The sequence below is a fragment of the Mchenga conophoros genome, linkage group LG12 (assembly GCF_057382185.1).
Source record: "Mchenga conophoros isolate Kocher_MC1m ecotype Shallow Benthic linkage group LG12, M_conophoros_male_GT1.1, whole genome shotgun sequence".
NCBI lineage: Eukaryota > Metazoa > Chordata > Actinopteri > Cichliformes > Cichlidae > Mchenga > Mchenga conophoros.
This window is the reverse complement of record NC_140537.1, coordinates 21194892-21207298: the sequence shown is the minus strand read 5'-3', so window position 1 is coordinate 21207298 and position 12407 is coordinate 21194892. Positions and strand designations below refer to the sequence as shown.

Sequence of the window (12407 nt, the reverse complement as noted above, 5' to 3'; positions counted from 1 at the left end):
TTCTTTCTTGCCTCTTGCTTGTGTTTGACTTGGAGCAGGCTTTGTGGTTGGTCCTCTGTCTGCACGGATCACACATTGCACTGATTAAATTCCATTTAAAACACCAAAGGTGTGATTTGTAGGATTTTCACTCTGCTTCTGCTGTTAACAACCAGGCCAGCCTTTTGTCTTGAATAACATAATTTACACATGGGGAACTGATTGTGCGGTTGGGTGTGTGCACTTTCTTTCCATGCCTGAGAGATAGTGAATGTGTTTAAGGAGCATTTGGCAGTAATAGTAGGCTGTAAATCTGGTTTAAGTATTATATTTTCATGTATTGTATGTTTTTTCAGGATCCACCCCAGCATTTGTTGTGCTATTCTTAACCCAGATGCCTCTTTTAAAGTGATTTTTGCGCTGTGATGTCATTCATCATTTCAAATGAGCTGCTGAGTGACGAGCAACACCTGAAGCTCCACACAAGACAATTTTGCCCTTTAGTAGAAAAGTTTAAGTCTCCAGAAGTTTGAGTTAAGAGTATGTTTGTTGGTGATTTGAAGACTGTGTGTGTGTGTGTGTGTGTGTGTGTGTGTGTGTGTGTGTGTGTGTGTGTGTGTGTGTGTGTGTGCTCAGAGAATCCCTATTTGTGCAGCTGATTTTCCCGTGGAGTAGCTCAAGGTCAAGCACCAGAGGCCCAACAGTAGTGTCGGCATCCACATCTTTCCCTCTCTGTTCTCTCTCTCCTGTTTCTTTTCTTCAATCCAAAATGCTGCCGCCTCCTCCCCGTGACCTCCTGCATTGGTTAAAGTGCTGAGGTAATCTAAAGATGGTCAAATCATGGGCCTAATATAGCAGTAAACCAGGTGGTGAATGCACATGTTTGCTTTTTAGCCACTCAGGGCGCCTCTCTCTCTTTCTCAGCCATACACAATCTAAAGTAAACATCCTTACTTTTCCAGCTGGCCAAGCTGTGTTGCTCATCCATGCTCAACGCCTCGAGCATTTGACCTCGACCTCAAACAAAAGACAGTTGTGATCACCAGCTAACCTCAGACCTACGACAGTAACTGATCTTTCATTCTGGTTTTGATCGGAGGAGTGGCTGCCTGCTGCTCGGAGCAATGGCTGAACGCATTGAGCCTTTTGAGAATTTCAGCTCAGTTGAGTGCAGCTTTGCTTTTTGCAGCTGAATTGAAGATCACTAAGCACATGTTATTCTTTTCTTCTTTTTTTTTCACAGGAGACTGAGAAGGAGAGCCGCAGTGAGCGTATCCGATCTCAGATCTGGGAGTTAAGCACCCAGCAGACACAACAAAACAGAGAGCAACAGAGAATAGGTGAGAATGAATGCGAGTACTCTTCAAAAGAGAGGGAAATTTTCACCGTTTTATGGTTTGTTTTTCATAAGAAAAAAAGAGAAGCTGCACAACCTCACGCTTGCAGGATATTACTTCTGTCACACTTAGGGATCACTGCCATATAGAAGTTTGTATATACTGTAAACATGCCCTAAAGGTCAAGTTTAGTCAGGCAATATCAACACAAAACCAACACTGGTCACCTCTGTTACACGTATGTGTAAATGCATACGCCTCTCTTGATGCCTTTTCCTCTGGAGCGCCTGTTAAAATAGTTGGCCAAAGGAGCCATTCTCCTCATGAGGTGGTCGTCGGGAGGTCATGTTAGTTCAGCCTTTTTATGCTCCTTCATCTAACTTTATTAAGTGTTTGGGGTAACTCACAGCCACGACTAAATCTCTTTGGCTACACGTCCTTTACTTTTTCTTTTTTTAAGTGTAAAGTAATTTCATTAGCCACTCTGTCAGTCCAGCCATCAATAAAGTAATGTCAGTTCATGCCTTTAAGAGGAAACAAGTGTGCTACATTTGCAGCAACACTTGCAGAGCTAACACGAGCAGCTTGTAAAACGTGTAAAAGTGATTGAAGTCTTGTTGCAAGCCTGTTTGTGTTTTTTGTCATTTTTACTTTTTTTTTTTTTTTTATCCCAATGACCACGTATAACATCCACTTTGTATAACTTAAGACCAAATTTAACTTTGGCCATCCTTAGCTGATTTCAGCACACATTTGGCTAACTGGAGGTTGGCCCAAGGCTCATAGTCATAATGTCATTCTGTGTGGCCTGGTCAGCCATGGGCTTGGCTCTTGGTGTCCTTCACATGGATGAGGGGTTGGTGATGGGGTTCTGGGAAGCAACAGAGGGAAACCCAGCAACCACACCTCTGCTAAATAAAGCTGATACCAGAACAGAACTGAAGCCTCCTTTACGTGGCCGTGAAACTCCCCACTATTCTGCATTTAGCTGTGCCTTACAATTTAAGCCAGGGTGAAGCTAGGGTCAATAAAAAAAAAAGACCACCATAGAAATGTAAAGAGGAAAGGGAGCTTTTCTAAAATGGATCAACAAAGACATGGGACATTTGTGGTTGGTGTAATACAGTGTAGGCAGGGTGGGCATGTGGTTCCTGAAGGTGTGGTCGTCTTAAGCCCTGAGCATAAACGCATAATTCCGCGTTTCACATACAAAGAAGAAGCTTATATTTACATGCTTACGTCAGTGACCATGTGTCACTATACCGGTAAGGTTATGATTTCAAGAGTTTCTCAATGCTTTAAGTTCTCAGGGGAGAGCGAGTTCCTTTGAACGTATCTTATGCAGTTTTAAAGCTTTGAGCTGATCGTTTTGGAGGTGATGTGGGATAGGGGTAGTTCAGACTGAGAAAGTGATCCCCATACAGTAACTTATTAATCTAAAGGTTTTGCACAAAAATATTATCCTTTTGACTCTATTTGGGTCATAATTTGCAAAAAGAGCGTCATTTGCTATTCAATAGTACGTGAAGCTAACAGCTGAGACCACTAACTCCTCAGGATTTTGTGGTCTGTATACAGTACACACACAGTTTCACGGATTTTGTTTGCAAACAAGTGAATTCCTCGCTGCTGATCATTAGAAAGAATGGACATGCTCAAAGGCACAAGTGGCCAGGTGATTTGTCTAGCTATTAGTATAAGTACAAGTCCCCTGTCATTCGCTATAGTCTTTGGTCTAAACCAACAAATCACTGATTAACCATAGTGTCACAGCACCAGTGCAAATATTGCTATAACACATGAAATCTCTTTACACAATCACAAGCTGAGCAACCAGAATTGGCACACAGGTATATCTTAGGCCCCCTATATTAGATCTTATTATGTTGCCTGGCAACCACCTGCCAACGCAACAAAAAAGAAAAAAAGAAAAGAAAAAAAAAAGTAACAAATTATGAAAGCATCATCTCATTTTGCAACAATAACATCTAATTTATATCCACAAAGCTTTAATGATGCGTGATATGACCTAATCACGGTTCCTAGCAACCACCTAATAACACAGACCCCGCAGTACCGTAGCACAAGCGTGTACTAGCTCTAAAAACAAGTTGCTTAATCCCACCACAGGTCGGATCATTGAAAGATTACGTACGTTTTTGTTGTTTTTTAACCTCTCTGTCAGTGTTGCTCTTCCATTTGGTTGCCACTGAAAAGTTTCAACAGCAACTACATGCACGGACAGACATTCATTGTTCCTGAGGATGAATCATTCAGACTCTAGTAATCCAGACTGTTTCTTTTCTTTTTCCTTTTTTTTTCACCACGGTGAGGTTAAACTTGTAGATTTGAGTAAAATATCAAATCATATTGTATTACTGTGTATTGTATGAGTTGTCAAATTGAATAAAAAATACTAATAATGAAAGTCCAGAGCTGCTGGCATGGCTCCAAATCTACAATGGGGTTAATATTGTGTTTACATCTAATATAACAACTTCTTTTAAAATACTTTGTGGCTAACAGGGCTAACTGTTGCCTTCATCACCTTGCTACAGAAGCCTGTGCCCAGCCTGTTACAACAAATTTAAGGTTTGATTAAACCATGGAACTGCTCATGAGCAGCTGAAACGAACTCGTGTTGACCCCTTTACAGCCAGCACAAATACTGGGCAGGCTTCCTCTGGGGTCATTGCTTCACTGTCAAAGCAGTATAAAGAAAGCTCTTGGTTGTCCTTTGTTTGTGCTCCGTATATATACTGGCAGAAGGCTGTAGCGTTTTGTTGCTATTTTGAAATATATATAAAAAAAATGCAAGCCTCTCATTATGCAGTAGCAGTGGGGATTTTCCCAGAAATGGCCACACAATAGATACGACAGCTTCCCAACGGCAACGACGTGAACAATAACGTGAGTTTGCTGGAGAGCAGCTGTGTGTGTGTGTGCGTGTGTGTGTGTGTGCGCGCGCGCGCGCGCGCGTGTGCTGGCTCTCACCTCGGTTATTACACTTATTAAAGACCAGTAATTGAGCTTTGGTTGAGTGCATTGCGAGCTATAGACACTACTGTGTAGCGGACCATTATTGTCCTAATTGTGTGTCCCGATCACGTTTTCTATTCAGGCTGTATTACATAAGCATTCGGTCTGTTTAATCAACAGCTTGCTGCCATTTTTAGCTTCTCTCATATCTGAAACAATTCACAGGATTATTTTGGGAAATTGCTTTAAAAGCGATAAACTATTATTAATAAACTTATTGTGCAGAATCTACAAAGCAGTAATGAGCCGATAAAGGTCAGCTATGCTTGGTGAAGCTGTGAATGCTCAGCCGTGATTACATCTGCTCGAAAGTTGAAAGAGACTGTCGGCTGCCTCCGGTCAGACTGGAGTCCCTCTTTGATTTGGTTAGTAAATGACAGACATGCATACTTGGTGAACTCCATTTGGTTGCCAAGCTGGTGCAAACTAAGGTCAGTCAGAAGTGTTTTTAGGTCTTTCTTTGTACATGTGCTGTAGGAAGTGGATACACATCTTGGTTTTCTCTGTTTTTCTTATCTGCGGTGTGTGTGCATAACCTCAGATATTCATATAGCAGCATGGTGGGGTGTTGGAGGTAGATGCTTGTCGCAGGGGGGAGGATGCGGGCAGGGCTGTGATGTTTGGAGTGTGGTTTCCTGTTCGTCTCTCTTTTTAACCCACTCTCTCCCTGACTCCTTTTTTTTAATCGTGTCCCAGATATAACTGTGCCACATGATCGCTTTCCACACTCGTGGAAAGCCTTCTTCCTACTTGACGCACATTCACCGGCCCAGTTGCAAATCTCACTCAGGAACTTGAGGCCAGTCTGGAGGAAATGTCTACATCCCTTCATGTCTCCACATGCCTGCCCTGTGATCCTGAGTGTATTTTCTAGCCTGGCCTTTCTGGGGCCCCAGTGTTGTGGAAAGATTTCATTTAAGTCTCCAACATACCCATCTACTTCTTCCATTGCCCTCTAGTGTACTAGTAATACAAGAAGAATCTAGGTAACATGAAAATGTGTTTTTACAGAAGAGAAAACTTGAATGGTACAGAAAGTTACTTCATATATTTCATTTGTGTTTTTTATAGCAGGTTCCAACTCAGGGATGGTGTTGGTTCTGGATCACCTGGTAAAGGATGATGGACCTCTGTTGATCCAGCCTCAGCGAGAAGCTGTGACCAAGGAGGCCGACCTGGTTATGTCTCACTGTCAGAGGTCAGACTCCTCCGATCTTAGCGCAGCCTCGATGCTTTCCAAGCCCAATCTGGATTCTGTGGCCTCAGAGAAAGGTCTGGGCTCAGCTTACAGAGCCCGGCTGGACTCTGGAGCCTCAGACAAGAGCCAGAGTTCCTCCCAGCGTGGTCGGCTGAACTCCGGGGCATCAGACAGAAGCATCAACTCCCAGTCCTGTGCCAGACAGAGAGTGGGCTCAGATGTCTCGGATTCATGCGTCAGACCCCGTCTGGGCTCCGAGACTTCAGACAGCATCGGCCTGTTGTCAAGGAAGCGGACGGTCTCTGGCACATCTGATCAGAGTGCGAGCATGTCCTCAGAGGAGCGGGCGCCATCGGAGGAGGCGGAGGTAGCCGGGAGTGAATCGACTTGCAGCACAGATTCAGAAACTGACAGCAGAAGCCGAGGTTCAGCCGGCACCCAAGCTGAGTCTAACCAGGAGGAGCCTGATGGGGCGGTTTTATCTCGGAGAGATCCCGTAAATGGCCTGCTCAGCGGGAAAACTGACATCCAGAGGCAAAAGGTGGAGTGTGTGTGTGTGTGTGCTTCAGGATTCAGTCATATTCATGAATTAACAACTTAAATTAAGTAATCCATGTTTTTGCACCTTTTTAAGCTACTCTGTCTTGTACTCAGGCTGTCCTGGAGTCTTACATGAATGCTTTGTGGTGCATTTGTCAGCTGTCTGTCTCTTTGAGCCCGCTGAACACTGAGCGACACACGCCGTATATCGTGACTGCGCCACTAGAGTGGGGTGCTGAGCTGCGTAGCCAAACTGAAGCGCACAAACCGTCCGAGCGCTCCTTTTTTCTTTCCTTCCACGTCATTATTCTTGACACGAAAGCCGACACTTCATTGTTCAGTGACACCCAGGTCACATCGGCATCCATAAACACTCCACTTCGAACTCCCGCTGGATGTTGTTTGACTTTTGTTACTTGGTTACACAAACAAACTGTGCACCTGACTTGTCTCTGTTTCACCTCAGCGGCGCTTCGGCCTCACCTGGTGTCAGAGAGGAGTACACAGCGTTAAAGGCCAAACATTCCCTCTCTCTCTGTTTTTCTGCACTGACTCTGTTAAACTGTTAAAAGCAAGATCTTCACATGGAGCGGGAGGGGGGCTACGGTGACCATGACGCCATCGTGTCGCTTCGCTTAATGTGTTTACTCAAGACTGGCCCCAAACTTTTTTTTATTGTTCCCCGTGCTATACAAGCTGATCCTCAGGCTCCTCGCAGTAATGTAAACACTCTGGGATCCGTCGTGGCCACAGTGCCAAAAAAAGAACAGATGCTCACATCTTCATGCCGAGTACAATGTTACATAATGAAAACACCACCAGTCGATTCTGTATTTAGGACTGTGTAGGTCAGGAGTCCCCGGAGCCGCCCATGTAGTCCTCATGAATGTGTATTTTTCGCTCTGCCCGTTGACCTCTGCTCTCCTCTTCTTCCTGTACTAATTGTTCTGTCGTGTTTTTGTTTTTTCCCGTGTTTAGATAACTGTGGGCAGTGACCTGTCCCGCTCTTATGGCAAAACAAGGGATTCTGGTAAGAGCCCTGCTCTGATGTATAAGTAGAAAGCCTGTCAATATCAAGCTAGATCATCTTTTTAAGATACTTATCAAGGAAAACCTTTAAACATTCATCTTTACATTTTCTTGAATATATCTGGAGAAATTCTCATTGAAATTATTGCTAGATCAGTTCTGAGAATTATGTAGGGGCTGTTAGGTTGACCATAAAGGAATGGACGGCTGGGAAGGGAGCATTTTGTTAATGCACCATATCTTCAGCGCTCTCTCCTAGATCTCATGTCATGTCATGTCCTACAAGCTGTGCTATAATTTTGTTTTCCTCTTAAGTGTCACATCTTGTTTCATCTTTGTAAGTATGACCCCAGTAAATATCATCTACTCTAATCCTTAGATATCCCAAACCATGAGCGTTGTACATATCACCTCTAAGTGAGAGAAACATTCCCTGAAAAGTCCAAAAATATAGGAACAATGAGAGGGTGAAGCACAAGTTAAGTCAAGTAAAACATGGGGCTAAAAATGAGGAAAGAAAAGAGGAATAGGATTTGTAGAAAGTTTTTGAGGTGAAGGAGGGGGATTACAAGAGCAATAAGTTGTAACGGTGCTAAATTCAGCCTGGGCAGTGGAGGAGATCCTGGTTACTTATCTCTCCTGTACGGAGCTGTCTCTTTCTTTGATTTAAACTCCCCTCTTTCATTCTGTCTTCACAGCACCCGAGAAGAAAGCTGTTATATCGGAGCAGTTAAGTCGCACCACCTCTGTTCGTGATCGAATGCGCAAGTTTGCAGAACTTGAACAGAGTTCAAATGTCTCATCTTTAAAGAAAACTCCTTTGAGGAATGGTTCCTTCTCCAGCAGCACTGGCCATGCAAATGTCTCCAGAGCTACCGAGCCGTTTACACACTCAGCAGCATCCCTCAGCACATCTGAAGACAGGCCAGCACGGTCACGTGTGGGCTCTGCATCTGCATCCGTGAGTCAGGTCGTGCCTCAGCCAAGAGGCGTGGCTAACAAGTCTCTGTCTTCAGCTGACCAATCGCAGAGCTCCATGGGTGGGATGGGACATCCAGCTCAAAAAGATGCGCACGCCTCCGATAAGTCAAAGGAAGACGGGACCCCAGGGATAGCAGCTGGAGAAAAGGTCACCCAGGGAGAGGCAGACCCAGACATGAAGACCTTCCTCACCATTGAGATCAAGGATGGACGCACCACCACTTCCTCCTCATCAACCACCAGTAGAGGCAACATTATACCCATCACCCACATGACCCCACGCATCACTCCCAATGCCCTGGTGGGGCAAAGGCAAGGTAGGAGCATCAACCCGGAGCTCACTACGTCCTTAAATGGTCACCAGGAGCAGCGATGGTTGACATAGTGTAGTGTAGAGATTTTACTCTGAGCTACCACACACTAGTGTTTTTGTTTGGACTCATTAAGGTTGCCAAGCTGCAGCCCACGTTATTTCTAATGGACTATATGTCTTTTCTTCCAAATGTCAGCATTAATATCAGCCGCTACAAGGAGTAATCAGATTGAAGGAATAATGTCACAAGTGGGATAATGTCAAGGGGGGTTTTGTGCATCTGAAGAAGCACATGGATGAGTGGGGATAGATGTTAGAGCTGAGTGTATAAACGGCGCGGTCGCACTGAATGGTATTTGTTAGAGCGTGGGCATGTCGGGAGTACGGAGCTGTGGGGTCAACAGAAGAGAACAAACTTGGACAAGAGAAACAGCAACTGGTTGTCTCAGACGAAACTCAATGGGAATATTGTTACAGTGCAAATGAATTAGCCTGCCTGCCCATACAGTACAGGCCTTTGTGTGTCATATTCTGTAGTTACTGTCTGCAACACACTTACTTTTTACAGTCAGTGGTTTGAGTGTGAATTTTAAAATGAGAGAAAAATGCCATCAGAGAGGGAACACATTCACTTTGAATGTGGCTCAACATCTTGATAGTACACTCAGGACAGTATGTCGTGATGTAACAGAGACGAATTATCTGCATGATAGAAAAACATGTCTGGCATCAACTCAGCGCTTTACAGAAGCGCGAGCGCTACGGCTGCTGTTACAGTCTGTCCAAACAAAGATGTCTAAAGCTTCAGCTCTTCTCAGCGACCGGCATCTAAAACCCAAACAGTTTATTTTAAACTCAGTCTGAACACGTGCGATTCCAGCCCGCTCACCACTTACAGCTCCCTCGTACTCCGAGAGCCGCGCTGCGCTCTGTCACGAGCCTCGCACGGCTCTTTTTCATGTCATGTTCGCTTTAATGTTTTTAGGCTCCTTTTTTGGAATCCTGCCTGTCCTGCTCTGAGTAACAGCAGCCTGTTAATGTGTCTCCAGTTTCCTGCAAAAGCACTGCAAACTCTCTTAAATGTAGACCGAGCTTTGCTGGTTTGCATCAGTCCTGTATTTTATGATATAGCTTTCATGTGTGCGTGTCTGGATGTGGGTGGAAGTGGGTCACATAGAAATGTGCACACCAGGCCAGTGAAGAAAGTGCTTATGTTAAAGGTGGTGCTATCTTCAGTCATTAGACTTGTGTGCTGTGTATGACACTGTAGTGGTGTGTGTTTGTTTTCACACCAGCTTAAGGTCTTACATTTCTCAAATCTTTGTTTCTCTGTTTCAGAGTTGACCCTCGGCCTAAGAGCCACACCATTTAAGATCTCTTCCTCCAGCTTCTCCTCTGGACCCTCCATCAAGGTACAAACTGCCTTACAAAATGGTTTTGACAAATGGTCACAAAATTGTGGCTACACATAAACCTGACAGATCTTATCAAGCTCGTGTAACAGGCTTGATAAGATCTGCTATTAATTTATAGTTTGAGCTTTTTTTCATCTTCTGTTTTATTTCCAGCGGACCCAGTTAAATTGCACGGTTTCTGCTGCGTTTCTGTCACAACAATCACCTATAAGGTCTGAAAAGCTAGAGAGCCAGGGGAGTGAAGGACACCATGTGTAAGAAAAGGAGGGAGAGGAGGGAAGAACAGTGTTTATCAAACACAGAGCCAGTCACATCTGCCCTTGTAGGGTATATGAAAGAGAGAAGGAGAGAGAGAGAGAAAGAGGGAGGTGTTCTGGGTATTCCCGTTTTTCTCTGTAGGTCATGCACGCTGAAAATTATCCAGGAAATGTTTCCTAAATACACCTTCAGTGCTGTGCAAAAGTCTTGAACTATCCCTCATTTCCTTTTTGTAATTTTTAGAAAACCTATTTCTTCAGGCTTTCTAGAGATTTTTTAAAGTTTTCCCTGGACATTGGCTACTTTTTCACTAATTATAAGGCCTTGTAAACATTCAAATGAACATTTTTTTTGCTTTTTAAGCCAGTTAACGGTGACCTATGAGTCGTTCAAGCATGAAACAACATATAACTCAAGGGATCAACCTGTGTTGTATCTAGACAACTTAGCAAATAACATTTCTTTATGAAAAATGCCAAAGATAACACAGTTTGACGGATATCAAATTATATATTTTTTTTATCAGCATGACTCCAAAAGTGCTATTAGCTGAAAACTTGGACTATCTCATCCTGGTGTACAGTGTCTCTCTTATCTTATCTCTTAAAAAAACTGAGAAAACTGAACAAGTGGAGGAGAAAACTGGAAGTCTTGGACCTAAACCCCCACTACAGCACTATCTGAAAGTCATTCCCTTACAAAATTGGAAAGAATCCAGGAAAAACCTGACACGGGACCTGAGAGATACGTCTGCCCCGTCAGCTGATCAATCTAGTGTGTGCCAAAGCTGCACTGCACCCATTTTCCTAGCAAAACATAAAGAAATGAGGTGTGGATCATTTGCACAGTGCTGCATGTGCACACACTGCACTGATTGGGTGGATTGGTCTTTCCATAGGATTGGAAAGTTACAGCAGTCAGAAATGACCAAACTATAACCTCTGAGGTCTGGGAGAACAGATAAACTCCCATTTGCCCCATTTCTTAAATCCTTCACTCTACCATGAAAGGAAGCATCCTAGTTAATGGAGAGTGGGTGATTGAGAGAGGAAAGGCACAACAAACACTGTTCTGTTTACTCTTTAATGGCTTTGTGTCCCCCCTCCCCCCGTGTGTTGAGCGCAGTGGTAATCTGATTATGAGATTTGAGAGTAGGTTAATTAGGGCTGGGAAGAGGGTCCACAAGGCTGTGCCTGTGGACCCTCCTTTAGCATAACAGCTTTCTTATAAAAGACAGATTTTTGCATGAAGAAGATAAATCTTCTGCAAGATGTGAGGTTTATCCTAGCATGCAGGTAATGTCTTTAAGTGCAGCTGTGCATAGGATTACTTCTAAACAGTTACCAGACAACAACTGTGCTATCTGTAACTGTTGAGGTTGGTGGATCAGCAATGGGCTCCAGCGACACAGCACAGGTATGACTGCATGCTGGCAGCAGCAGGCAGTGGTTTACAACATCCAGACAGCTGCGTCGTAGTTGTATAAGTTTAACGTAAACACCTTCAGTGAGAAAGCGCAGAGCTGCATTAAGGCTGCTGCTGATATTTCAACAGCTTCTGCTCACCATCGAAGACTAAGCCTCAGTCACCACGCTAATGAGACTGAGAAAAACAACAGACACCGTTGGTTAAGCTGAGCTCAGAGGTTGGTGGGTTGGTTCAGGCAGATGCAGAGACCACCTGTTGCCTGACTTTCTCTGGTTTAGCTTGTGTGTGTGTGTGTGTGTGTGTGTGTGTGTGTGTGAGAGAGAGAGAAGGTGACATGTCAGGAGGATTGACCTTAAAGAAGCTTACCCACATACCCTTTTCACATTAGTGACTATAAGAGAGTGCACAGGATGGCATGCGTTTGAATAAACTCTTCCTGTTTAGTGATGTTAATTGACCAGAGTGGTTTTGAGATGAAACTGTGATCTGTTTGGGTGGTCTGGCCTTCACTTTGGTGGTCTAACCTGAGCACTTGCAATTTATTTCTATCCCAATAAAAGACGCTGATAGCATCGGCTTTTCTTTTCTAGACGATCACTTTTAAATCAGGAGCCATTTGAGAGACCGGTTAAGATCAAATAACAATGAAAAAGTCCAAATACTGAGTGACTTGTAGTTTTTTATTTCGGCTAAGTGCTCGCAGTGTTTCATTACAATGAGAGTTCATTTTAGGTGGTGGCTAATTAATGTTGGCTTCTGCTCTAAGTGATCGCAGCTGCTCCTGCCTGTTTTGTCCGCTGTCTGTCCATGCTGATCGCTGGCCTTGAACACAAGTACAAATGATGCCTTAGCTTTATAACCATGGCGATGACAGGACAGTTGGCCTTTCC

The 12407-nt window shown here is 44.0% G+C and overlaps 1 protein-coding gene across 2 annotated transcripts in view; it reads left to right on the top strand.

The window, feature by feature from the left end:
• The window catches only part of smtnb (smoothelin b), a 50722-nt gene that overhangs the window by 27289 nt on the left and 11026 nt on the right, over positions 1–12407 (top strand). The window contains exons 6-10 of one of the 2 annotated variants that reach the window (XM_085294448.1): positions 1223–1319; positions 5430–6094; positions 7072–7123; positions 7821–8420; positions 9755–9828. In XM_085294448.1, the coding sequence (XP_085150574.1) occupies positions 1223–1319; positions 5430–6094; positions 7072–7123; positions 7821–8420; positions 9755–9828 (1488 nt within the window). Of the gene's footprint in view, positions 1–1222; positions 1320–5426; positions 6095–7071; positions 7124–7820; positions 8421–9754; positions 9829–12407 lie in introns of both variants that reach the window. The other variant, XM_085294446.1, reaches the window with a different exon arrangement.